Consider the following 26,501-nt stretch of genomic DNA (forward strand, 5'->3'; position numbering starts at 1 on the left):
CCCATTTTATCATTTGTGGTATACATGATGTTGATGTATAGGAAATTTCTGGTACGCTTAATTATGTCCAACTATTTCATGAAACGAAGCTTATCCATAATTAATTCTCAATCAAAGAAATGTAATCTAAAAAAAACCGTAGTGAAAACGATATAAAGCAGACATATATACTGGTTATTATTTTAATTTTTTCGAAATACTACTGTGTGAACCAAATACAAAATTTAGTTACAATTATATAATATGGATATAGAGCACATATTTCATTTTGTTTCATTACTAACAAGTAACAACGGATAAATTGTTTCCAATTTAAGCAGAGTAAAAATTGAAATTCAAGTTCTGACCCCGAGCTTATCTAAAACTAAATTCACAAACAAATAAAAATGATTTCATATTGGACAAAATTTCAAGCTGAATTAATTTTAAATTATGATAAAGATTTTATCCAAAATTGAATGCTCAAACAAATGATTAAATACGACAAAGATAATTAAAACTATTACGATAAAATTAATAATAGATAATACGACAAAAAGTAAACATATTCAGCTGTTACTACGAATATATTTTTAGTTTTTTTCTGTCTGCAATCTGATTTGGTATTTAATATATATAATTATAACAACCATAATAAACAATTTAACTGCAATCATGTACATTTTATGTTCTTATCGACATAGACATAATTTATTTTGTATTCACGTTGATAACGGATAAACGGTTTCCAATTTAAACGGAGCAATGATTAACATTAAATTTTGATCATGAGCTTATCCAAAGTTAAATGCAAAAAAATTTATTTTAAGTTGGACAAATTTTCACGTTGACATATTAATTTTATATTACGATAAAGAGCATATCCAAAATATAAATTTTAAACAAATGATTACATACGACAAAATGATTAAAAAAATATATTACCTTAAAATATAGATAAATCGTAGATAATACGACAAATGGTAAACATATCTAACAATTATTATAGTTTTATTTTTATTTGTATTATTATTCTGATGTGGTATATATTTTGTTATTACAATTGTATTAGAATACATAATTTAAATGCAACTCTGTATAACTCTTTTTTTGCTTCTAATCACATGGAAATATTTATCCAATTCATATCGTGTAGAGTTTTGATATCAAACCAACTTGTTTTGTCAAGTTCACGACTTGTGTATTTATACAAGAGACTCCTTAACTAGGATAAGCTCAAAGATGCTAAAACTAAGGGACATGCATGTCCTTATCACAATATAAGGGGGAGGTATTGGTTTATGATTTAGAAAGAATTTTAATGACTTTGTGTTTTTAAAAATCTTGCTGACTTTTAAAATCATAGAAAATTAGAAAGTAAAAATGACGGATACTATAATAGATTGTTTAGGAAGTTATTTTAAATCTTGCTGATTTGTGTTTCCTAATCTTGTAAAATCTTTCAAAATCTTTCTATTTGATGAAAGAGTTTTCATGACTTTTGTTATGAAGGAAATGATATAAAATCCTAAACAAATAACACAAAATTTGAATTCATTAACAATCCAAGATTCTTTTGTTTTAATTGAATAACATAAAACTTTTCATGACTTTATAAGACTCTTAATCCAATAACACTAGATTTATCAAGATTTTAGATAATTTTTTACAAATCCACAACCAATAACACCAAATTTTTAAAGATTTTTAAAAAGTCTTGATTGAATAACAACAAACTTTTAAAGTCATTAAAATTCTTTCTGAATCCTAAACCAATAACCCCCCTAAATATAAGTCATTAACAATATACAATCTTATTGTCAATATATCGTAATAACTAAATAATAATACAAATATTATGTGCTCTATAAAATTTCAGGTAAAAATTAAATATATGTTGTCAGTAGACAGTAATTACAAATATAATTAATTTTCTATTGAATCTTTCGTAATATAGTCAATGAAGGTAAACATTTGTGCAATATATAAATAAATAAAAATTAATATCTAGGAGGGACGCAATAATCATCTAAGCAAAGAATGAGAATGATTGATCAAGCTTTGGAGAGTTTGATTGCCTTGAGCTTTGCTTAACAGATTCTTCACATTTTGTGTCATCTGTATTGATTTAAACAAGAACATTTAAATTCCATATATAGTTTTAACTTTTTAAAAGAGAAAAAACATTATTATACCTTCACGAGACTACTACTACCCTTCGAGTAAGGCATTGCCCTTTGGGCTATTTGGTAATTACTTCGACTTCTTGTCATGATCTTTGAAGAACTTTGCCATTTTCCTTCCAACTGATTGGGAAGTGTAGATTCCTGTATATTTATGGGATATATATACACACACATATATATATATATATATATTTTTGGTAAGATACACACACATATATATATTAATGAGTTAATTTATATCTTTACATTTATGAAATAAAGAAATTTAAGAAGAACAAAAAATGAGGATACGACATACCAAGAAAAGCACTGTTGCACAGTGCTTGAGGACCTCTAGATTCATTCGAACATCATCAAGACTCCTGTAATTTTTGACATATGTGTGTGTTATTTTATCTTAAGAAAAGTGTAATATTAATAGCACCACACAGAAAAAAAAATGATTAAGTACCTGTGCTTTTGGACTCCAAGACCAAAATAGGCTGCCAAACTTGCCATCTACAACAAAAATATGAATAATACACATTTAAATTTCCCAAAGAGGTCCAGTGTACGTTTCATATCTAAATTCCATTTGCTATTTTATATAGACTGATGTGTTATGAAATTTTATGCAAGTTTCTAATCTTTATAAATATACGAGATTTTTTTCTTCTTTTTTTTTTCAAAATTTCGTAACGTAATTAAACAAATAGATGTGTGACTGGAAAACCAAAAAAAAAAAGATAAATAACTGATATTTAATGAATTTAGTATTATTTTAAAGAGATGTAGATTAGCTTTTTTATATATACTAGAACCTTAGATTTCTAAATCAATTTCTAAACATGCCATATTATTTACAAAGTATCTTGGATAAGTACCTTCATGTTACCAGCTCTTTTGCCAAACTTGTCACTTAATAATCCCAACGAATCAATGATCCCCGAGGGTTCAGGCGCAGCTTTACCGATCTCAGCGTAAGCTTCTTTGATCCTAACGCAATCGAATCTTCTGATGTTATGACCTGCCCAAATCCGGCCGTTCAACAAACCATAAATCTTCTCAGCCACATCTTCAAAACTTGGTGCGTTCGTAACCTTATCCCTCGTGATCCCATCTGACCTAGACGACCTTATTGAGACCACAGACAAGTCTTTAGGTTGTATAAGCGTTGTGAAACTCTCCAGCTCCTCGAGTTTCCTTGGACATACGATGATCGCACCGAACTCTAGGATGTGGAAATGTTGTCCTACTTTGTTCGGTACGGTTGTTTCTAGATCGAAGAAGACGATTTCGTTGGGAAATGTTTGGACCTCCATAGCAGGTTTTGGTTTATGTTCGATTTGTTAATCCTATGAGTGGGTATGTGTATATATTGTGGATTTGAGATTTGCGTTTACGTGTGATACAAGTTAGGAGTAGGTTTATGTTTGAGGGTTACTATAGGGATTATTTAGCTTCGTGGAGAAAATTTTGCACTGTAGGGTAAGTAAGAATCTTTACTTTTCCTTTATCCAAACTAATAAAAAAGGATTGTTATATTAAAGAGTTCGTTGGTAGATTCATATTGTAAGAGAATTGATTCCTTTGATATTGTTAATTTGTGATGAAGATACATATACAATGTCCCCACCTCCATAGATCATATTCGAAGTATTGATCCAGTCCTGATATGATCTCTGAACTAGAAATACTCAAAATAGATTGCTTTAGATACTCGATAACCCAAAACCTCTCTGTACATGGGGAGAGTTGAAAGAACAAACATTCGTCATTAGTGATTAACAGCAAGTATTACAGAAACCGTTGTAAAAAGATGAATATGACAAAAACGAATGCAGGAAGGTTACCAAGTCTTTGGGGGGGAACAAACCATTAGCTAGCTTTCACAACACAAAACTACAAGCCGGTAATTGCATCAACAACAGAGTCTCCAGCTGAGGTAAAAACCCAGCAAGAACTACATCCTCGATTTGTTTCATCATTAAAGACAGAAACTCTTTGACTAAATTACCTTTTTGCTTAGCTCAAAACCTGCAATTTTGAATGATAGATGATCAGTTTGGATACCTCCATATATTGTTTCACCGACTAAGAAGAATACAGTATCAAAAATTTCAAGCAATCTTTAGTTTATCTAATGGTAATATATGAAACCAATCCTTTGAACATAACAGTTTAGGTGATTCACATGAGACAAAATCATCTCTATTATCTACCTAACCAGATATCTTCATGATTCTTACACCTTCTCCATTAATCCAACTAATCATAACATTACCAATCAGTTCTTTGACACTTAAAAGCCTAGATAAGGGAAGAACAAGGGTGCACTGGCGTAGAACAAACTCCCGAAGACCAACGCCACACCAGATCGATCCATAACGTAGGCGACTCTGGGGTAAGTTCGAGCCAACATTATATTGGAGAAGACAATCATGAACGTCCCCGTTAGATTCACGCTTCCGATCACGTCAAGCTTATCATTCGACGCGTGTAGAGCTGCAAGGCCAAAGCTAAGGCTGGTGGTTAGGGCCAACAAACTGATGTCGTCAAATCTGTTGGGTTCTGGTGCGTTGTTCTGGTTCCTTCGTCGTATCTGAGGCAAGAGGTGGTAGTCATTTCGTCGTGGATGGACTTGTTCCTCGCCACCTTCTGCCTCGCCGCGGTTGAGTGGACGGTAAGCGTCGCCAGCGTTTGCAGCCATAATTTGTCGGACGACTAAGTAGATGGGAAAAAAAGATCCGATCATTTATGTGGTTTTATACTAAATTTCTATTGATTTAATATTTTTGATTAGGCTATTTAAATATTTTTAATAATGTTGAGATTAATTAATTTACATACTTAGATTTTTTTTAATGATTTGGAGATATTCATATCTTTTCATATCAATTATAATAACTATTGAAATTTTATAATACTTTTTTTTCCTAGTTTACATTTAAAATTTAATTCTTATTGTATTATTATATAATAAAATTAATGATAATTAATAACTAATCCGTATGTGTATACATTGTGAATTGTGAATTTGGGGTTTGAGTTTACGTATGATACAAGTTAGGCGTAGGTTTGTGTTGGAGGGTTACTATGGGGATTATTTAGCTTCGTGGAGAAATTTTTAATTTTTAATCTTTACTTTTTAATCTTTACTTTTTACCTTTATCCAAACCAATAATAAATGGGTTGTTATATGAAAGAATTCGTTGGTACTTGGTAGATTCATAATGTAAGAGAACTGATTTTCTTTGATATTGTTAATTTGTGATGAAGATACATATACGATGTCTCCACCCCCATAGATCATATTCGAAGTATATTGATCCAGTCCTGATATGATCTCTGAACTAGAAATACTCAAAATAGATTGCTTTAAATACTCGATAACCCAAAACCTCTCTGTGCATGGGGAGAGTTGAAAGAACAAACACTCGTCATTAGTGATTAACAGCAAGTATTACAGAAATTGAGGTAAGAAGATGAGTATGACAAAAAAAAAAAATGATTGCAGGATAGTTACCAAGTGTCTGGGGGTAACAAACCATTTGCTAGCTTACACAACAGAAAACTACAACGAATTTGAAGCCGGTAATTGCATCAACAACAGAGTCTCCAGCTGAGGCAAAAAAACCAGCAAGAACAACATCCTTGATTTGTTTCATCACTGAAGACAGAAACTCTTTGGCTAAATTACCTTTTTGCTTAGCTCTCAAAACCTGCAATTTTGAATGATAGATGATCAATTTGGATACCTCCATATATTGTTTCACGAACTAAGAAGAATACAGTATCGAAATCCAAGGAATCTTTAGTTTATCCAATCCTTTGAACATAACAGTTTAGGTGATTCACATGGATTATGAATAGAGCTAGACAAAATCATCTCTATTAACTAGCTAACCAAATATCTTCATGATTCTTAAACACCTTCTCCATTAATCCAACTAATCATAACATTACCAATCAGTAGCCTAGACAAGGGAAAAACAGATATAAAATACCTCAAACTCTGGTACTAGATGAATCATAATCATCAGGAGCAACACGTGCAATCCAATTATTCAACGTCCGCTTGACATCAGTATGATTAACATAAGCCAACTCATACATACTACACAAGTTAACCACCAAGCTCTCGTTCAAAGCAGCAGTTGGTACTCTCTCCAAAGCACTCTCCATCACCTTAATCGCATCAGACAAATCTCTCAAGTACATCAAACAAAGAGCCTTGTTATTAACAGCGATAGCATCCGAGTTATCTCTTTCAATGCATTCGTCATACACTCTCACAGCAGAAACATAGTCCTTTGCCACAACATAAACCAAAGCCTTATTCCTACCCACAAGATTCTTAAACTGTGTTTCATTCAACAAACCATTGCTCTTTCCTTCATTCAACATCTTCTCAACACGATCAAACGTGGCTTTAGCTCCTTCTATATCACCAAACTGCATTTGAACAGAGCCTAGCTTCGAAATCAAAACAGGGTCTAACGGATCACGATTTAACAACCCCTTGATCAAATCCAAAGATACCCCAAACTCCTTGTGACCTAAATGAAACCCTAACAAGCAACTCATCACAAATCTCTCTCTCTTCTTCCACAACTCCACAGAATCATCTAAATTCTGAGATTCTTTATCTCTGATTCGATCTCTAACAAAGTCAAGCAAAACGTATAACCGATCTAACCCTTCCTGACGGTTACCAAGCTTAGTCGGAATCAAAGCGTAGAGCCACCGTAAAGAGAAAGGAACCATAGATCCTTTCCGATTAGGGTAAATCTCAGGGAACGATTCGTACCTGTAATGCGTACCGTCGAAATCGTGCAATGAGTTAAGCTCATGCGCTGCTTCATCGGAGCGACGGAGCTTGACGAGAGCCATAACTTGGTAAGTTAGATAAGTGAGATGCTCGTGAGGCTTTGTGAGGAGGAAGAGAGCTCTGGCTTGAGATATCTTCTCGAGGATCGCTTGCCATGAGCCACGGGTTGAAAGCTCGTGGAGCGAGCCGAGATCGTGGGTTAATTCGTCGAGCGAATTGAATCGTTCCGGTGGTAGATCTGATGAGGCTGATTCGAATGTCGTCGGTTCGAGGGAGTCTGAGTCTATGGCGGTTTGAACGGTGTTGGGATTGGTAGTGGCGGTGGAATCAGTGGAGGAGGGATTGAACTCGGGTCGGGTTTCGGATTCGGGTGAATCCGGATCCTTCGCTGGAGATGATGACTCCGTGAACATTGTGGCAAGAGAGAGTTTTCGAAAAAAATTAAGCAAACCTGGTTTGGTCTATTTGCGTTTTGGTCTTTACAAACATTAAGCTAATAATAAGATTATTTTTGGTCTTTCAAAATTCGATTTTGTGGGTAATACTAGATTTTACCCGCGGAGCTATATTTTATTTTAGAAAAGAAAAATTTAATTTGATTAGTAGATTAACTATATATATATATATGAGTATATGACTAATGTTTTGCATATTTTAAATCTTTATCCCTTATATTTATACATTAATTAAAATTTAACCCATGTTCTAGCATTTGAATGTTGCTATAACCCGTTTTAAAATAAACCCTGTTTCAGTATTCTGGAAATTGTGTTAGTGTATAAAAATAATATTTTAATTTCATTCTTATTGATTATATGAAATTTGTTGCATCCAAATGATTTAATAAATTACAATTTTCTGAGATTTGTTCTAGTCTATAACATACATTGATTTGATTGAAAATTGTATAAAAATATTTTACCGTCATATGTTGAATAAAGTTCTCAATTATATATGATCATATTAAAGTTTCTCAGATCTTGAACTTAAATTTCATAATATTTTTCTTTGCTAGTTTACATTTAAAATTTAATTCTTATTGTATTATTATATAATAAAATTAATGATAATTAATATCCAACAGAGACACAATACTTATCAATTAAAGTCTCTTATACAAGAAATGAAAGTCTGTATATATATGCTTATGACGAAATTTTCTTACGATCTGTAATTGGAGACTCAAACATCTCTAATCTTCTTTGTGCTCTCTTTCTCAACATTAGAGAATAATGGCTAACAAGAAACCTCGTTGCATTCCCCCTGAAGAGCGGAACATGTGCGTGGGGGTTGTCTGTATGTTATTATTCATCGTCTTGTTTTGTTGGGGTGTTTATGTCTCAGATCCGCGTAACAGCCCACATATTACAATAGCTTCTATGAATTTTACTATAACAGAAAATTCTACTAGTGCGAAGTGGGATTTACTTATAAGAACTCCCCCAAGTCTTCCTGGTGACTACATCTGTCTCGAAGGAGACCTTCAAGTTTTTTTAATTTACAAACATGTCATCGTTGCTACTTCACCCCCACAAAGGTTATAGTAGATTTTTTATTTTTTGTTAAACCGATTTATCTTAGTTTGTTGTTTCTATATATACTCATAAGCAAAGAATTTACAAACTTTTCTGCTTGTTCAGGTACCAGAATCTCCAGCCCCATTGGCCTCATTTACTTAGAGTATCAGTAGTTGCTTCTGAAAACGATATCAACGGTGTAGCTGGAAAAAACGTTTTTGATGATATTGTTAAAGAAAGGAGTGAAGTGCGGTTTGCATCGCGGTTTGTTTTTCCCGATTGTAGAGAAGACACCACAGGGACAATGAGCTTTGTATGTGATGAAGTTGTCTTGCGGTTCGATTCGAGCTCATGGACGATGGCGACGACTAAGTCTAAGAACCCAACATGCGTCTATCATGCGACCTCTATAGATCATTATCTCAAAAAGGTTATGGTTTGATTTTCGTTATTGGTTTTCAATTTGTGTGTGTGTTAAACTAATTTGATTAACTAATATAATTTGGTAGCAAATCTGAAATCTCTCAATTTCTCTCCCTGTTAACTCTCACAAAGTCACAAGTTGGGCTCACCTTTTCATTCCCATTATATATTCATCTTGTAAACTCAAATTGGTATCGTTGTTAAAAGGGGACAAACAAAATAAATGCAAGGTACATTTTAAGGAAAATAAAAGTTATGGATTGTATCTCGAATGTTGATAATTCAGCTTGCGTTAGAGATTCAAGGTGATTTTATCGTCAAAACTTAATTTGTCTTTTAACTGTACGTAAAACTCAAGTTTTAAAATTTATATGAATTATAGAGATTAAATCATATTTTATTTTTTGTTAAAGAGATTAAATCATATGTTATGTGCGATATCGCTATAAGTTTTATCTTATTCGCATCACCAAATTTTCCTACTGCTGTGATACTTATGGATCATGTCGTCGTTCCATCCAGAGCTTGACATCCTACTTCTTTTTTTTTTTTTTTTTGCAAACGAAATCCATGATCGTCCGTATATATGAATTCATCAGCATTATTTCCAATACTACTTTTATATTAACCACGTGAAAATTAAAAAATGCAATATGGTTATAATAAATAATAAATGCCAATATTTTCCTTATTAATTGCATATATTTTTCTTAGTAATTGCATATATTTTCCTATTGAAATTAATAATTTATTAGATAACTTTTCTATTAGAATTAGTTATATAATAGATTACTTTTGATTTTCTATACTTTCAAAAATATTAATTGTAATTCTTTTATTTTTAGTTTTTAAAAAAATTTCCTATAATTATTAAATAAATGTTCTTTTTACACATGTCAAAATATTATCGATATACATGTCGCGATTATATGAATTACTAACTTTGAAAACTAAGGTTTATATAATAAGATATTTGACACATGTCGCGATTATATGAATTACTAACTTTGAAAACTAATTTTTATATAATAAGATTCTCAAAATCTTGAATTTATTTTAAAAAACTTAATTTATACATGTGTCGAAGGAAATCTTCAAGCTTCTTTTATTTACAAAAACATGTTATCGTTGCTAGTTGCACGCTTACGATCAAGGGTGCACTGGCGTAGAACAAACTTCCCAAGACCAACGCCACACCAGATTGGTCCATAACGTAGGCGAATTGGGGTAAATTTGAGCCAACAATATATTGGAGAAGACAATCATGCACGTCCCCATTAGGTGCACGCTTTCGATCACGTCGACCTCCGGTGAATTATTATAATACATAATTGGTTTGATTATTTACACAAGGTGGTAAACAATCGATAGTCAATATTAGTTATGCAATTTCGCATTTTCAGTTAGAAAACAAAAGTTGTGACAAATGATAAGGGTCTTGTACTTGCTTGAATCAGGGACAGCGTTGACAGCTCCCTGGACGTTGCTGAAGTTACCTGATCCCTTCGAGTCAACAACAAAAGCAAGTCCACAGCGAGATGTATCTATAAGAGAAAAGATTATCACAAGGATTATTATCATGATCTAGGATTGACGAAAAACACAGAGAGAAGGAGAGAGAAGAAGTTTGGTGAGAAATGAGAGAGATGGAAGGTAAGTGAAGTATTACTTCATTACTTCCATTTAGGTATGCTAATCCAAATTTGTTTTGTATAATAATCCAAGACATTCTTCTTTTTAAGAAATGTGAACCTAATATGTAACCAAAAAACAATAAAAAAAGCGTTGACAGTACAAGTACAAAACTAGTGACAAATGCAATTTGGCAATTTGGCATTTTATGACAAATGTTTTCAACATTTCTGCTACTGAATTGCTATGATTTTGCTAAACAAATGCATCTGTCACTAGTTACATTTTCAAACTTTGAAAAATCTTGTCTCGTCCTACTGATGATCCGCCATGTATACAATAAAACTTGTCTCGGATTTATTTGTATTGACTTTTCCTCGTCTAATCAAGTTGATAAATGTTGGACAAATGGTAATAAATACCAGTTTACGACATTGATTTAAAGCTCTGACTTGGTCCAAGATATTTTTCTTTGATTTCTAACAATTGACCCTAAGCTATAATACTTTGACCAAAGCCCAAAGGTGAAAAGGTCTTTGTGATTAACTCAAGAACGTCAGACCTAAACCCATAATTTACTTGGATAAGATATGAATATGAACATGTTAATTATTCAATTATCTATTGTAGGTATTCAGAATTCAATAACTTTTTTTCCTTTTTTTCCTTTTTTTATAACAAATGAGTGACCTACTCGTACAAAGCGTGATTTTGCCCAGCAATGAGCAAAGACAATGTTTACATATCTTTTTATATCAATAGTTTTAAAGTTCAAACAATCAAAGGTTCGAACATCTAAATATTGTACTAAGAGAAAAAAAGGATATTTCACATGAAGGTTCCGACTGAAGAATCATAATTATACAAGTTACTTTGCTAATAAAAAGTCGATGTATTATAATTAGAAATTAGCATCAAAAGAAAAGTAAAACGCGTTTTCTTTCCAATTTTTCTCCAAAAGGCAAATCATTTATCTGTAAAACACATGACATACAGTGTGACCTATATATGATATGTACTCTTTGTTCCATCTTTTAAAAATCATTCGTGAAAAAAGTTCCACTAATATAACAGTTTATTTATTTATCTTCTCTGATTCTTGGAAACACGGTTTTAAAAAATGATGAGACCGAAGAGATCATCAGACACAGTTCATGTCTTGAATCTTATGGTCCTCTGTTTCATTGCCCTGTTTTCTTCTTCTGTCCTCGGTCAGGGAAAGATCCGACGATTCCACTGGGAAGTGAAGTACGAGTTCAGGTCACCGGATTGTGCCCAAAAGCTAGTAATCACAATCAATGGTAAGTTTCCAGGTCCCACCATTAAAGCTCAACAAGGTGACACCATTGTTGTTGAGCTCAAGAACAGTCTCATGACTGAAAACGTCGCTGTCCATTGGCATGGAATCCGACAGATTGGGACACCATGGTTCGACGGAGTAGAAGGTGTTACTCAGTGTCCAATTCTTCCTGGAGAAGTCTTCACTTACCAATTCGTCGTTGATAGGGTAAAAAAAAATATAAACTTACATTATAGTTTCAATCTTTCTATTTGTATGTGTATGTTAATTTTTATGTTCTGTTTGTAGCCTGGTACATACATGTATCATTCACACTATGGGATGCAGAGAGAATCTGGATTAATAGGAATGATTCAAGTTTCTCCTCCGGTCACAGAGCCCGAACCGTTTACATACGATTATGACCGGAACGTTTTGTTAACAGATTGGTATCACAAAAGCATGTTGGAGAGCGCCACCGGTTTAGCCTCAAAACCCTTCAAGTGGGTCGGTGAGCCAGAGGTATGTTCTTTTTTTGATAACTCAGAGTCAGATTCTTGATTATTTTTTATTGAATGGTTGACCAATCTTTAATTATTTTATTTGATGTTTCTGCTTTGGATAATTTATCAGTCGCTTCTAATACAAGGAAGAGGGAGATTCAACTGTTCAAACGACCTAACCACTCCAAGAGTCTGTAACGCCTCAAACACTGATTGTTCGCGTTTTGTCCTCACGGTAATCCCCGGGAAGACATACCGGCTTCGACTCGGTAGCTTGACGTCTCTTTCAGCCCTAAGTTTCCAAATCGAGGTACTTGCTTTAGACACAAGCAACCATTTTTTGTTCTCCTACTTACTTTAACGGAAGATGACTGAATTTGAAACAACAGGGACATAACTTGACGGTGGTTGAAACTGATGGACACTATGTAGAACCATTCACAGTGAAAAATCTCTTTATATATTCCGGCGAAACTTATTCCGTACTTCTCAAGGCAGATCAAAACCCTAGACGAAACTATTGGATCACCTCAAGCATAGTCAGCCGTCCGGCGAACACTTCACAGGGAACCGCGGTACTCAACTACTACCCTAATCACCTACGACGGCGTCCTCCCACGCCGGAATCCTCCAATCTCCGACCGGAATGGAACGACACGCGCTCCCGCCTTGCACAAAGCGTAGCGATCAAGGCGCGTCGTGGATTCGTTCACACGCCGCCTGAGAACTCTGACAGAGTCATCGTACTTCTCAACACACAAAACGAAGTCAACGGATTCAGACGTTGGTCGGTCAACAACGTTTCATACCACCACCCTAAGACGCCGTACCTAATCGCGTTAAAGCAGAATCTCACCGACGCGTTCGACTGGCGTTTCACGCCGCCGGATAATTACGATTCTCGGAACTACGACTTATTCGCAACACCTCAAAACGCTAACGCGACGACGAGCGATGGAATCTACCGGTTGAGATTCAATTCAACCGTGGACGTGATTTTACAAAACGCGAATACAATGAACGCGAAAAACAGCGAGACGCACCCGTGGCATCTACACGGTCACGATTTTTGGGTGCTTGGATACGGAGAAGGGAAGTTTAATGAGTCGGAGGATCCGAAAAGGTATAATCGGGTTAACCCGATAATGAAAAACACGGTTGCGGTTCAACCGTTTGGCTGGACGGCGTTGCGTTTCAGAACGGATAATCCTGGCGTTTGGTCGTTTCACTGCCATATTGAGTCGCATTTTTTCATGGGAATGGGAATTGTGTTCGAGTCTGGTATTGATAGAGTTTCTTCTAATTTACCTTCTTCTATAATGGGATGTGGTCAGACTAAACGCTGATTGTATATATTTTAATCATATTCATATAGAACACATTCATTGTTTAGTCATTGAAGACAAAACATTTTATTTAATTTTTGAAAAACATTGTGGATATTTTGATGTAAGTGTAATTTATGTGTCGCAAATTTAGCAATGGTTTGGTCTATACTACCTACGTTATTAAAACTTGTTGTGATCATTATTAGACTGGGGACAGTTTGAAGGGGTTTTTATTAATGTGCATTTACTAATGGACCCAATTTGTTGTACAAAAAAAGGATACTAATGGACCCAGTTAAAGCCCATTCCAATTTTAGGCACATGCGTAGCACATGCACTTAGCAAATGAAAAAAAAAAATTTACTTCTTTGAGGTTTTCAACAAAAGTCATTTTACAATATAAGTATTTATTTTCTTGTAGATAAATGAATCTATATAATTCAAAAGTAAAAAAAAATAAATTAATTTAGGAAATTATAAACGAGAATAGAAAATATCTGCCAGTTATTTTACATAGGATCCAGCGATTTAGCGGACAAAAAAATTAATGTCATGCAGTGTACCAGTTATTTTAAATGTCAGGGATATATTTTTAAACTATAGAAAAGTGGTACAAAAAAATAAAATATATATTCGCCAGTACATAAATTATAGGTCGCATTAAATATAAAATGCCAAGAGAAAGTCAATTATTATCAAACCCTTTCTAGTCCAAAGTCCACATTCACATTTTGGGGATTTGGTTTTACACACACTACTGTATTTTATAGATCAAAGACCTTTGGTCAAAAGCTCAAAATACATTTCCTAATACAACTATTTTAGCTTTTTCAATAAAAACTAGTTTACTCATTGATTAATTACATTTCTTTCATAGTTTTACTGTATCTCACGTAATTATTGATTCGACTTTTGAAACCTGATATAAATTTTGTCAGTCTCTATCCCACTAGCTATATGGAGCACTTTTGAGTCATGACTTTCACTATTTTACTTAACTCAATAAGTCAAAAAAGTGGTGGAGTCAAAAGTCGTTGATCGTTGACTTGGGAACAAAATGGGCGAGTTTAGTGTTTTTAAGTACACAAACAAATTAGACAGCGATTCACTACGTATATTTAATTGTTTTATTGAAAGCGTGTTAACATCTACGTCATGAAATTAGGGGTTTTAGTATAATGCGGTTTTGATTGTATAATTCTATATGTCTTGACTCAAGACCCTTGAGTTAGATGGTGGATATATAGATAGATCATTTGCTATAAATCTCGATCAATTGCAGTACTATTGAGTGGGATACAAGCAATAGATCTCATTATTCGACACATTCGTCAAATTAGAGTTTTGAAAATCAAAATCAACCTTATAATAAATACGTGCCATGTGACCATCTATCTCCACCACCCTCAAGTTATTGCTAGTCGTTAAGCACATAAAATATACGTATTATATTAAACACTGAAGGAGTCTATATAGTTTGCAAACTTACGATTAGTCAAATTATTAACGAACTTGCAACTAGTTAGTTAATAATAACCTTATAATTATTAAATTACACGAGGATATAATTTATTTTTTGGCTAAGCACATGAGCAAAGAAAAAAAAATGTAAGCGCGTTTGAAAAAGAACAGATTAAAAAGTGTCGTTTTTTTGGTCCCCCATGTGACTGTGAGTGATCTCTCTCTCAACTTTCTCACTTTTGCATTAATTTCTCATCCTTTTTTTTTCTTTTTTTCCTTTTCATGTTTCTATTTATTTATTATCTGAGGGGTTCAGATTTGTATTTATAAATTTATAAGTATTAATTTATTATAAGTATTTTTACAAATAACTAAATCATAACTAAAAAGTTTGTTTGATAAAATTCCACTCCAATCGTAATCAATTTGGACCGGATATGTATATAATTTATATGATAGCTAAATATATATTTTTGTAAGTGAAAAGATAGTCTTTTGACAGTGGAATCATTACCCATTAAACCAAATCAGATAGGAGTTGTGGGAGTAGTTATGATTAAATTCCTTTTGTGTTTGTATAAAAGTGTATGAATATTTTGGTTTTACATATACAAAAAATGTTTCTTCTATATTTATTTACGAGAAAGCGACTATTCTAATTTGAGATCTCGCAAATGATTGCTCATTGTTTTTTTTTACTCATGTACAATATAAATTAATTTACCAAAAATGAAGAAACACATATACACAAATATTATAAAAAAAACAAGAATCATATAAAAAAAGGTTAGACAAGTAGCAGAGAGAATCTGCAACATGACGGTGAGGTTAAACAGTAATGTACATTGATATTATCAAAGGGCACTGAATTAGTGAATTCTCTGGTCCTCCGTCACACCCAAACACTCGTATATAAACACATATGCACACTGTCACTAATCTCTCTCTCTCTCTCTCTCTCTCTCTCTCTCTCTCTCTCTCTCTCTCTCAATCTCTTTCCTCTCTCCTCTCTTTCTATTTTCCTATATATTGACAAGCTTGCGATCTCTCTTCGCAAGATCTGTCTGAAACAGTGAGGGAGTTTCCTAGGTTTCCAGAGCAAAGTGAAAAATGTCTTTACTCAAGTACTTGTGTTTTAGAAAGGTACTCTTGTTTCTCTATTTCTTTCTCTTCCTCTTCTCTTCTGCTTTCTTTGCCTCATCAGAATCCTCTGTTCACGATAAGCTACAACAACAAACAAAACCACTGGATCCTCATTTTCGAGTGAGGAGATTGTTGGTGAAAGAGCTGGATTCAAGTGGTGACGATGATGAAACAAATCTTCCTCCTCCTCCTAAGAAGAAGAAGCTTACTGGTTCTGTTTCTTCATCATCATCATCAACAACATCTGGCACTAAGAAGAATCAAACCAAGCTCACTAAACCCATCTCATCTTCTTCTTCTTCTTCCACCAAGCTAATTAAACCCATCTCTTCTTCTTCCTCCACCAAGAACCAAACCAAACTCGCCAAGACCTCCTCCATGGGTACATCTCAAAAACTCAACTCCACCAAATCATCTTCCAACACAACCAAGGCTAGCTCCGAGCTCAAGAAGCTCAATTCCGGAACAAAACCCACAAATTCCACAAAACCCATTACTTCTTCAATCAAGAAATCAGCAGATCTATCCAAATCAAACTCATCCAAAAACAAAACCACCACAAAATCCCCAAGCTCCAAGCTTTCTTCACCTCAATCAAAATCCTCAAAAAAACCAGTGACCAAATCAAAACCAATCGAGAAAGAAATCAAACCATTCTGGCTCGACGACGAAGAAGACGAAGATTTCGTCAGCGAATTCAGAGATCTACCAACTAAATTCCAAAGATCCTTAATCCCAGACCTAGAACGTTTCTCAACCACATCCAAAAACTACATCAACAAAGCCAACAAAGAGATCACAAGAAACTTCAAACCTTACTTCGGCAACAAATACGCACCAACCATAGCTTCCGTAGTCTCATTCATCTTCATCCTCGTCCCTCTACTCCTAGTCTCCCTCATTTTCAACAGATTCAAAGCTTACTTCTCACTCCAGAAGATCCTAATCTTCATCCAAATCTACCTATCGATCTACTTCTCAATCCTATGCATCTCATCGCTCGTCACCGGAATCGAACCGCTCAAGTTCCTCTACGCAACGTCGAGCTCTACCTACGTTTGCTTGCAGATCTTGCAAACCCTAGGCTACGTCTTCTACCTCCTGCTTCTTCTCATGTACCTCGTTCTCGTCTTCTCCACTGACTGTGGTTTGGGCCTCAAAGTATTGGGCTTGGCGCAGACATTCGTGGGCTTTGCTGTTGGTTTGCATTATTACGTGGCGGTGTTTCATAGGGTGGTGCTTCGTCAGCCTCCGAAGACTAACTGGAAGATCCACGGTGTTTATGCCACGTGTTTTCTTCTGATTTGTCTGTTATCTAGTGCCGAGAGGAGGAAGAAAGAGTACTTGGAAGAAGGCGGTGACGAAGGGAAGAAAAATTGAAATTTTCTTATATTTTTAATTTCATTTTTATTTTTCTCCTCTTTTTTTTTTTTGTAACTTTATATTTTAAAATTCCGGCAAATTTTAGCTGAGAAAATGCAATAGAAAGACAATTACTGGTGGATCCGTGGATGGTTGGAAACTTTTTTTTTTATATATATATAAAAAACTTCAAATGTATTTATAATAAATGTGGAATAAAACTTCATAATCTCTTTTTTTTTTTTTTTTACTTATCCTTTTACTCCTCTGTTTTTAAAATAGTGTCATTGATAACCTGAAATTTAACCTTAAAAATTTGTGAAATAGTCCACTAAATATAACAAACTGATTATATAAAGTTACAAACACAAATCTGTAAATATGTTTCCGGACGGTAAGAAGAATTAAATGTTTTGTATGGATAACCGGGAAAAAAATTAAATGTTTCTTGTAAACATCAGAAGTCAAAATTAAATAAGGTGGGTCTCCACGGAATCGTAGAGTCGACGACTTTCGTGAAAAGGGGGTACTCTGGTAATTTCATAGAGTTACCGACGGAACCTGGGTGCTGTTTTATGACTTGTGTCGGTGGACATGTGGTGAGTGAAAAGGGACTTTTGTGTCTAACCGTGTTGTTTTCTGGGCCACTCATTTCTCAAGCCCATCACCTCGCCTCATTTTGTCCTGGAATGGTGTGTTTCAACTTCATGACGTGTTATAATGTTCCAGCTTTTAATCTACATTTATTTTCTAAGGCCATGTTTATCGCTGGATCAGTTGAGTGATCTTGAGTCTTTTAAAATTAAAATTTATTGAACAGTAGTCATAAGATCAGTTCATTTGATCTTAAATAAGATCAGTTCTTCAACTGATCTAACGGTGACGTGTCACCATGTGATACAAAGTTTAGTTTTATTTTTCTTTTGTTTCGAACATTATTTTTCTTCTTCTCTCGCAAAACTCGAAGGCGAAACAAGAATGATTTTTTGTCCCTCACCGTCGTCTCCTCTGTCCGACCATTGAAACACCGAGGCGACCGATCTTCTCGTCTCCTCGTCTCCTCATCACCACAGAGTTTATGCTCTTATCAGTTTGCTCTTATCTGAGTTGATTGGCCATGGCTTCTTCTATCGTTTTCGCTGCAACTCCGGTTACTGGGTTTCTCTCTGTTCCTCCTTTGAAGTCTCGGAGATTTCTTCATGTTTGTTCTTCACTCGACGCCGATGTTTCCGACATGAGTATTAACGGTAATTATCCAAACACAAAAAATTGAATCTTTACTGTCTCCTTTGCACTAGGCTGATTCCTTTTGGATGTTTTTGGATTTCTTATGGGGAAATTTTGAGAAATTGGCATGTATTTAGGATTAAAGGGCTTAGCTTTATGTAACGAACAACCCCAATTTTGGATGTTTCATTTCTCCTCCTATGAAATTGATGATAACAATGTTCTTCTTCTTCTTCTTCGGATTCGATTGTTTTTTTTTAATCTGTTCTTTGAAATTTTTGGTGTTGTAAAAAAAGCTTGTCATAAAGTAACTCTGCTTTGATTTTGTACATGTTTTATAGTAGTAGAAATTGTCAAAGAGATTCGAATCCCTGATATGATATGGAACGGTTGTTCTTGTTGGTTCAGGAATCAACAATTTCGAGTTTGAGGGAATGGTTGGCAGATTCAACAATAGGAAATAATGATACATTGAGGTTGATTGCTGGTATTATATTCATGCATGAGGAATATTATAATGAAGCTTTGAAGCATATTCATGCTGGAGGAACTATGGATTTGTAATTCTTTGGTGGATTGTGACTGTGTTCTGGTGAGAGTGGTTGTTATGTTTACATGCTCTTTGATTGTTTGTTTATTGCTGCTTTGTTTCTAGGTATGCCTTGAATGTTCAGATGTTCATTAAGATGCATAGATCAGAGTAACCTATAATCAGACTTGCATACCTTCTTCACTGCACTTATATCGTGGCTTTTCTGTGTGTTACCAAGTGTTTATTATACTAGTTGTGGTGATTGCAGGATGCTAAAAACCCAGAAACCTTGTTGTCTGCAGTCTTCATGTTGGGAAATCATCTTCACGCTATCTAAGGTAAATTTTCATCATCAACTCGAGTACAAGGCGTCTTTTTTAACTCACTAAAATTTAGTTGAGAGTAATGGTATCATTGGCTCTTATAAAAATATTGGTTGAGTCCATTTGTATTCCCTATCCTTTTTGCAGCCAGCTGAAACTTTCGCACCCGGAACATCTACTTGTGAAGCGTGTGTCATAAGCCGAAGACAACTTCGAGAGAGCTGTTCAATCAGTTGCCTGAAGACTTTGAAGCTAAAATAGTTGTGCAGGGTCGGTCTGTTGTACCGCATTCTCTATTAGAGTAACCATACTGTCTATTCTTTTCGTGATTAGTATATGAACCAGATTTTGCCAGTGGATATGTTACAGTTACCATCTCATTACTTCTAATATAAAAATTCCACTTGTTGCACTGTCAATTTTGTTTGCATTTACTTCGAACTTTACTGATCCAGATGTGTAACCAAACCAAAGCTTGATCCACATCCACGGCCAATCTCACCATTTGAGGAATCGATCATTTGAATCCAAACTAGAAATACCAAAACAACACAAAAGCTTCTCACTTGGCATTCTTAAATTATTTATTAAACATTAATCTATGTATTTATTAAACATTTTAAAATTTCTATAAGAATATTATATTATTAAATTTTAAGATCTTATACATGTTCTCCCAATAACTAACTTCTTACCAAAAGTTTTTAAGAACTGATCTTACATTATTTTTACAATATTTCTCCTCTAAGAACACCCTTACCTGATCCCCCTATAAACATGCCCTAAGTTTACGTGTTTTTTTTTTTATTCTTCTTTATGATGAAGTAATATGCAGAATAACCAAAATAAAAATACATTTTGTTATTGACATTATAAACATCTTCTCAAATTCTTGCTTTCACTTGGACACCAGCCTTACTTGTTTACCAATTAGCGTCACTAATAGATAGAATTTGCAGTTGTACAAAACGTTTTGATCATCATCATCATGATAGTCGATTGTGAATTCGAAGGTTTATCGTAGGATGGTGGTGAACTGGTGATTCATCAAATTAACCAGGTTAAAACAGACCCGTGAGAACCAAAAAAAAAAAAATGGCCCACAACATTTATGGATTGGGTTTGATAACAATTTAAGGCCCATCTTGTTTTGGTATGTAAATCAGTCTCATCCGTTCACATATGTGGATGTTTTTGCCATAAATGAAGATGCAAGGTGGTGATGATGTAAACATTTATCTGAAAACCAAAATAAGAAAGGAAGACATCACACATTGATTTGTGTGCTTCAATCATGCGGTGTACAATTTGCACTTGTACCCATCTTGTTTTCTTATCATAAAATTTGTCTTCAAACTTATGAAACTAATTACTATAAACAAACTTTGTTATTACAACCGTTTTATTTCACAAATTTGATGATTAAAGATTTTTTTCATGCAAAATTTCAGATGTCCTATATTACTATCAATGAATATCAATTATTTGTTTCCAAACATGAAATAAGGAATCAGGATTTTATTCTTAATATATCAAATCATATGCACTAAAAAGTTTTTAACACCCAAATCAACAATTTCCTTAATTAGAAAGGACAAACTTACCAATGTAAAGGATAGCCATGTAGGTCCATAGGATTCGACAGCTCTATACAATTTCGTTAGTCCTATTGAATTTGATAATCAAATTATAAATACTTTAGATTTTTTTTAAGTACAATGCTTCAAATAAAAGTTTCAAATGAGAATGAAAAGTTGTGTCTTGTGTCTGTGTGGCTAGAAGAATTAAGTTTGTTTTTAACAAAAAAAAAAAAAAGAATTAAGTTTGTTTTATAAAACTTTTGTATTTTTGGAGTCCAAATGTAAAAAAAAAACAAAAGTAGCTTTTGTATGGCTTCGTAACGAAAATCAAATATTTCTATATATAAAAAACCAAAAAAATAAAATAAAAAAAAGTGGCACGAGTAAAATCATCTTCGCACGTGTAAAAATCAGCGTCATCATCTTCTCCTCTTCCCAAGTTTCGGCTCTCTCGCTCTATCATTTTCTCTCTCTCTCTCTATCCATCTCTCGATTTGGGGGAAGTAGTTCCGTTACGGTGGACACTAGTTGTACCTCTCGTCGCCGTTGGTTAACGGAGTCGGAATTAATCAACTCTCTCTCTCTCTCTTTCGAATGTTGTTGAGATTCACATGGTGGTGTTGATTTTGAGCTAGTGGCTGTTGTTGTTACGCTTTCCGATTTTTTCCAGTTTTTTTTTTTTTTTTTTTTTTTAATCTTTCTTAGGTTGAATTTTGCAAAGTTACGAAGGAGAGAGAGATCGATTTAGGTTCTATTTCTTTATATACTCCGTGGAGATATTCGAATTTGGTTGAATCTCTCATGCTGAGGTAAATTAGTCTTCAGCTTTTTGTTTTAATTTGTATATAATCATCATTGATCTCGATCGTTACTTGTGTTTTTTTTTTGAATTTGTTCTTCAGCTATATAAAATTATCTGGGGATGAAGAATCTTTGTTTTGTTTTGTGGTTCGATAGAAATATCTGGGAATTATTCGCGAATCCATTTTTTTTTTTGTTTGCTGTGTTTCTTTTATGTAATCACTAATCAGGATCGACTTTGCTGGGTTCTTAAACAATTTTTTTTGTTTGGGGATTCTAGTAACGCGTGTTACATGATTCATTCTTCTTCTTGATCCTAGTTTTTGGCTATACTGTTCGAACGTGTGAGAATCTAACTTTGGGCGTAATTCACATTTTTTTTCCTTTTCCAATTATTGCATTGATTTTTATGGTTACAACTTCAACTTTTTCTCTTTCTTTGCTTTAGATTTGTTATATTTTGGTTTCATAACCTTTGGAGTTTGGTATCATTTTCAGGTGTTTTGTACACTTGTTATCAAGAAGAACCCAGTTTTGGTTCTGATTCATCGTTGTTGGTTGGATAAAAAAACTCACTTCCAGCCATGCCTTCACTCCAACTATTGCAATTAACTGAGCGGGGTCGGGGTCTTGTAGCGTCAAGACGGTAATTGGTTTTCTCTGCTCTTTATTTGTCCTTAACTTACTTCTTCTTCGTCTGCATATCATTTCATTTGTTTCTTCTCTTGTCCTCTGTAGGAAATCTATACTGCTTGCGGCTGGGATTGTTGCTGCTGGTGGAGCTGCTGTTTACCTGAAATCAAGGGTCAGCTCTCGAAAGCCTGATTCTTCGCGTCATTGCAATGGTCAGAGTGATGATGATGAGGCATTGGAAAAGCTGACAGGGAATGATAAAAATTCAAAGATAACCACGAAAAAGAAGAAAGGGGGAGGATTAAAGTCTCTTCAGGTTCTGACTGCTATTCTTCTGTCTCAGATGGGTAAAATGGGTGCCAGGGATCTTTTGGCACTAGTTGCCACTGTGGTATGTATTTCCTTTTAATACGCATTGTTACTTTATGCTTTTGTTGTATGTTTTTGATTTCGTGCTGGTGTCTCGTGCTGTTGCAAACTCCTGTAGATAGATATCCATGGGAACGCCCAACTGCCAACGGTTTCTTAAGAAATCTAGCTCCTCATTTTTAAAATCTGTTATTTAACATATTGCAGGTTTTCAGAACTGCTTTAAGCAATAGATTGGCGAAAGTACAAGGTTTCCTTTTCCGTGCTGCTTTCTTAAGGCGTGCGCCACTGTTTCTACGTCTTATCTCCGAGAATATTATGTTGTGTTTCATGCTATCGACGATGCACTCTACTTCAAAGTACATAACTGGGGCCTTGAGTTTGCGATTCAGAAATATATTGACGAAGCTAATTCACTCACATTATTTTGAGGTAGCCACTGTCTTCTGTTTTATATTGTGGTAATTCAATTATTTACCATTTCTATATGCGAGTATTTTTGTGACTAGTGTGCATATTGAGTATACTTCACACTTCTGGCTGGGTAACACATTAACCATCCTTTATTATTATTATTTCAGAATATGGTGTATTACAAAATATCACATGTGGATGGTCGGATTACGCACCCGGAGCAACGGATTGCCAGCGATGTACCAAGATTCTCCTCAGAGTTGAGCGAACTTATACAGGATGATTTGACGGCGGTTACTGATGGAATTGTGTATGCATGGCGCCTGTGTTCATATGCTAGTCCAAAATACATCTTCTGGATATTGGTGATTCTTGTTTAATCTTCTATGTTTGCAAGATTGAGCTTATGCGTTTATGCTTGCTTTGCCTTGTGTCCGTTCACAGTACAATTCTTTCCATCTGCTATTTTTTGTAGGCCTATGTACTGGGTGCCGGGACGGCAATAAGGAACTTTTCTCCTTCTTTTGGGAAATTGATGTCCAAAGAACAGCAGTTGGAAGGGGAGTACCGGAAACTTCATTCACGCTTAAGGACTCATTCGGAAAGCATAGCATTCTATGGTGGGGAAACCAGGGAAGAATCGCATATACAACAAACGTTCAAAAATCTTGTTAGCCATATGAGTCACGTGCTTCATGATCACTGGTGGTTTGGCATGATCCAAGATTTCCTGCTGAAGTATCTTGGTGCTACAGTTGCAGTTATTCTGATTATCGAACCATTCTTCTCTGGGAATCTAAGACCTGACGACTCGACCCTAGGAAGAGCTGAGATGCTAAGCAATATAAGATATCACACCAGTGTCATTATATCTCTCTTTCAGGCGCTAGGAACACTTTCTATAAGCTCCAGGCGGCTCAACCGACTCAGGTAATGCTTTATGTTGGATCTCATGCCAGACACTTAAAGGGTAGACATTATGTAGCCTGAAAATCTGTAGACGTATGTTTTTCTTTGCTCTTCTAAGAAGAATTTACCATAAGCATGAGAGTACAGTTCAGTTGGTGGTCCCTGAATAACAATGGCAATTGATGAAGAAATATTCTGATTCAAGAGACGACTAATTTTCACTATTTGTGAAATCATATGTGGGGGAGAGATGACTAATTAGACTAAATTTTACACCTATCAGTCATGGTGGCTATACTTTCTAATTATTGAAATGTTGTTGTTTCCTACAGTGGTTATGCTGACCGAATCCATGAGTTGATGGCTGTCTCGAGAGAACTCAGTGGTGATGATAAATCCTCTTTCCAGAGAAATAGAAGCAGAAATTACCTAAGTGAAGCTAACTATGTTGAGTTTTCCGGTGTCAAGGTAGTTGGAACACAGATTTGTGTTACTGTAATCCTTTCCATAATGTTGTGTTCTTAATGTTAGTAAACACACTTCAGGTTGTTACTCCAACGGGAAATGTTTTGGTGGAGGATCTCACCCTTCGAGTTGAGCAGGGGTCTAATCTTCTGATTACAGGTAACGCTTTCTAACTAGGGAGTGACATAGTATGAGTGTATGACTATCAATTTCCCTTTCGATTACTTTTTCTTTTAACAGTAACAATGACTATCTTTCGCGTTTTCTTCACCATCTAGAAAATATCTCAGCCACTGCTGCAAAAATGATAGATAGAGTAGCATATCTGCTGCTATATTTTTCTCTGATCCCTGAAATGAGTAGCAAAGATGAAAATCTCAGTACCCCTTGTTGTCCTTGTGAAGGAAATAGAAAAAGGGGAATGTATATTTGAAGTACTATTCTGAACGAATTAATTCTTGTATTCTAGAGTGGATAGCAATATAACCCTTTTCAAAAGTAAATTTGATACGCCTAGTTATAGGGTGTTAGTGGAATGGTGGCAACAACATCATCTTCTGTGATTGATTTACTGGACTATTTTTAGGTTCCTGGTTTTCAATTTTTTTTTGTTATTTAATTAATGCAATAACATGCTGATTTGCAAAGTCGATTTCCGTTTGCCTGATATTATCCTTATTCCCATTTCATTATCTGTTCAACCATATGTATCGTAGGCCCTAATGGAAGTGGCAAGAGTTCCCTTTTCCGAGTATTAGGAGGTCTATGGCCCCTCGTGTCTGGGCATATTGTGAAGCCAGGAGTTGGTTCTGATATGAACAAGGAGATTTTCTACGTGCCGCAACGACCCTATATGGCAGTAGGAACACTCCGTGACCAGTTAATATATCCTCTTACTTCTGATCAAGAGACTGAACCACTCACTGAGACTGGAATGGTGGAGCTATTGAAAAATGTTCGTATCCTAGTTTCTTTATTCTATAGTAGGATGGTTTGGGTGGTTTGAGTTCGTTTTTGTATGTTATGCTTATTTTTGTGGACTTTTGCTTGTAGGTTGATCTAGAATATTTATTGGATCGCTACCAACCGGAAAAAGAGGTTAACTGGGGTGATGAGTTATCTCTTGGAGAGCAACAGAGATTGGGGATGGCCAGATTATTCTACCACAAACCCAAATTTGCAATTCTTGATGAATGCACAAGTGCTGTGACAACTGATATGGAAGAACGCTTTGCCGCTAAGGCTCGAGCTATGGGAACTTCTTGCATAACAATCTCCCATCGTCCAGCCCTTGTTGCATTCCATGATGTTGTTTTGTCACTAGACGGCGAAGGGGGATGGAGTGTTCACTACAAGAGGTTGGGATTGTTTCTTAACCATGTTTGTGAGGATTATCAAAGTTTTTTTTGTTTTTGTATTTTTACTTACTAAAAATGACTAAACCTTCAGGGATGACTCTGCCCTTCTGACGGATGCTGAAATTGATTCAGATTCAGCGAAAATTTCAGATACAGATCGGCAAAATGATGCTATGGTTGTTCAACGAGCGTTTGCTGCAGCTAGAAAGGTCTCAGAAGCTTGTGTAGATATTTTGGTTTATTTTAGTTTTCGTTGAGGTGATTATA

The 26,501-nt window shown here is 34.8% G+C and overlaps 6 protein-coding genes and 1 long non-coding RNA gene across 9 annotated transcripts; 5 read left to right on the forward strand and 2 right to left on the reverse strand.

Annotated features, from left to right (window-relative positions):
* On the reverse strand, nucleotides 1,894–3,473 carry LOC104729305 (protein NEN4-like). Its single transcript, XM_010448242.1, has 5 exons — nucleotides 3,029–3,473; nucleotides 2,617–2,663; nucleotides 2,464–2,527; nucleotides 2,175–2,306; nucleotides 1,894–2,097 (listed from the first exon to the last, which is right to left on the reverse strand). Exons 1-5 carry the CDS (start codon nucleotides 3,464–3,466, stop codon nucleotides 2,005–2,007), a joined length of 774 nt encoding a protein of 257 aa, XP_010446544.1. The 5' UTR covers nucleotides 3,467–3,473; the 3' UTR covers nucleotides 1,894–2,004.
* LOC104729306 (trafficking protein particle complex subunit 12-like) lies at nucleotides 3,898–7,454 on the reverse strand. 2 transcript variants are annotated; one of them, XM_019233314.1, is made up of 2 exons: nucleotides 6,152–7,454; nucleotides 3,898–4,181 (listed from the first exon to the last, which is right to left on the reverse strand). In XM_019233314.1, the coding sequence occupies exon 1, from the start codon at nucleotides 7,386–7,388 to the stop codon at nucleotides 6,153–6,155; it is 1,236 nt and encodes a 411-aa protein (XP_019088859.1). In that variant the 5' UTR covers nucleotides 7,389–7,454; the 3' UTR covers nucleotides 3,898–4,181; nucleotide 6,152. The 2 variants fall into 2 exon arrangements, with proteins under 2 accessions (XP_019088859.1, XP_010446545.1); XM_010448243.2 differs by lacking the exon at nucleotides 3,898–4,181 and adding an exon at nucleotides 5,535–5,866 and having other exon boundaries at nucleotides 6,152–7,453.
* On the forward strand, nucleotides 8,134–9,005 carry LOC104729307. The gene is made up of 2 exons (XM_010448244.2): nucleotides 8,134–8,512; nucleotides 8,616–9,005. The coding sequence occupies exons 1-2, from the start codon at nucleotides 8,208–8,210 to the stop codon at nucleotides 8,932–8,934; spliced, it is 624 nt and encodes a 207-aa protein (XP_010446546.1). The 5' UTR covers nucleotides 8,134–8,207; the 3' UTR covers nucleotides 8,935–9,005.
* On the forward strand, nucleotides 11,552–13,771 carry LOC104729308 (L-ascorbate oxidase). Its single transcript, XM_010448245.1, has 4 exons — nucleotides 11,552–12,054; nucleotides 12,136–12,348; nucleotides 12,460–12,639; nucleotides 12,719–13,771. Exons 1-4 carry the CDS (start codon nucleotides 11,668–11,670, stop codon nucleotides 13,673–13,675), a joined length of 1,737 nt encoding a protein of 578 aa, XP_010446547.1. The 5' UTR covers nucleotides 11,552–11,667; the 3' UTR covers nucleotides 13,676–13,771.
* Nucleotides 15,917–17,821, forward strand: LOC104729309 (cell wall integrity and stress response component 3-like). The gene has a single exon (XM_010448246.2). The coding sequence runs from the start codon at nucleotides 16,229–16,231 to the stop codon at nucleotides 17,639–17,641; it is 1,413 nt and encodes a 470-aa protein (XP_010446548.1). The 5' UTR covers nucleotides 15,917–16,228; the 3' UTR covers nucleotides 17,642–17,821.
* Nucleotides 18,585–20,072, forward strand: LOC104729310. Of its 2 annotated transcripts, XR_758244.2 has the most exons (4): nucleotides 18,598–18,870; nucleotides 19,259–19,442; nucleotides 19,651–19,720; nucleotides 19,853–20,072. It is a non-coding gene; the product is annotated as an uncharacterized LOC104729310 (long non-coding RNA). The 2 variants fall into 2 exon arrangements; XR_002034531.1 differs by having other exon boundaries at nucleotides 18,585–18,870; nucleotides 19,259–19,720.
* LOC104733090 (ABC transporter D family member 1-like) lies at nucleotides 21,705–26,491 on the forward strand. The gene is made up of 11 exons (XM_010452701.2): nucleotides 21,705–22,094; nucleotides 22,585–22,732; nucleotides 22,825–23,110; nucleotides 23,296–23,520; nucleotides 23,670–23,867; nucleotides 23,978–24,432; nucleotides 24,744–24,879; nucleotides 24,957–25,035; nucleotides 25,593–25,831; nucleotides 25,930–26,234; nucleotides 26,326–26,491. The coding sequence occupies exons 2-11, from the start codon at nucleotides 22,671–22,673 to the stop codon at nucleotides 26,489–26,491; spliced, it is 2,151 nt and encodes a 716-aa protein (XP_010451003.1). The 5' UTR covers nucleotides 21,705–22,094; nucleotides 22,585–22,670.

This window comes from Camelina sativa, chromosome 12 (genome assembly GCF_000633955.1).
Source record: "Camelina sativa cultivar DH55 chromosome 12, Cs, whole genome shotgun sequence".
Classification (NCBI taxonomy): domain Eukaryota; kingdom Viridiplantae; phylum Streptophyta; class Magnoliopsida; order Brassicales; family Brassicaceae; genus Camelina; species Camelina sativa.

What these genes read in the sequence shown, in the direction of transcription:
- LOC104729308 (XM_010448245.1), top strand. Translation starts at nt 11,668, where the DNA reads ATGATGAGACCGAAGAGATCATCAGACACAGTTCATGTCTTGAATCTT. An exon ending in ACCAATTCGTCGTTGATAGG is followed by an intron (nt 12,055 to 12,135) that starts GTAAAAAAAAAT and finishes TTCTGTTTGTAG; the next exon opens with CCTGGTACATACATGTATCA. An exon ending in CCCTAAGTTTCCAAATCGAG is followed by an intron (nt 12,640 to 12,718) that starts GTACTTGCTTTA and finishes TTGAAACAACAG; the next exon opens with GGACATAACTTGACGGTGGT.
- LOC104729306 (XM_019233314.1), bottom strand. Translation starts at nt 7,388, where the DNA reads ATGTTCACGGAGTCATCATCTCCAGCGAAGGATCCGGATTCACCCGAA.
- LOC104729305 (XM_010448242.1), bottom strand. Translation starts at nt 3,466, where the DNA reads ATGGAGGTCCAAACATTTCCCAACGAAATCGTCTTCTTCGATCTAGAA. An exon ending in CTTGGAGTCCAAAAGCACAG is followed by an intron (nt 2,528 to 2,616) that starts GTACTTAATCAT and finishes CAAAAATTACAG; the next exon opens with GAGTCTTGATGATGTTCGAA. An exon ending in GTAGTAGTAGTCTCGTGAAG is followed by an intron (nt 2,098 to 2,174) that starts GTATAATAATGT and finishes AAATCAATACAG; the next exon opens with ATGACACAAAATGTGAAGAA.
- LOC104729307 (XM_010448244.2), top strand. Translation starts at nt 8,208, where the DNA reads ATGGCTAACAAGAAACCTCGTTGCATTCCCCCTGAAGAGCGGAACATG. An exon ending in GCTACTTCACCCCCACAAAG is followed by an intron (nt 8,513 to 8,615) that starts GTTATAGTAGAT and finishes CTGCTTGTTCAG; the next exon opens with GTACCAGAATCTCCAGCCCC.
- LOC104733090 (XM_010452701.2), top strand. Translation starts at nt 22,671, where the DNA reads ATGCCTTCACTCCAACTATTGCAATTAACTGAGCGGGGTCGGGGTCTT. An exon ending in GGTCTTGTAGCGTCAAGACG is followed by an intron (nt 22,733 to 22,824) that starts GTAATTGGTTTT and finishes TGTCCTCTGTAG; the next exon opens with GAAATCTATACTGCTTGCGG. An exon ending in TGGCACTAGTTGCCACTGTG is followed by an intron (nt 23,111 to 23,295) that starts GTATGTATTTCC and finishes AACATATTGCAG; the next exon opens with GTTTTCAGAACTGCTTTAAG.
- LOC104729309 (XM_010448246.2), top strand. Translation starts at nt 16,229, where the DNA reads ATGTCTTTACTCAAGTACTTGTGTTTTAGAAAGGTACTCTTGTTTCTC.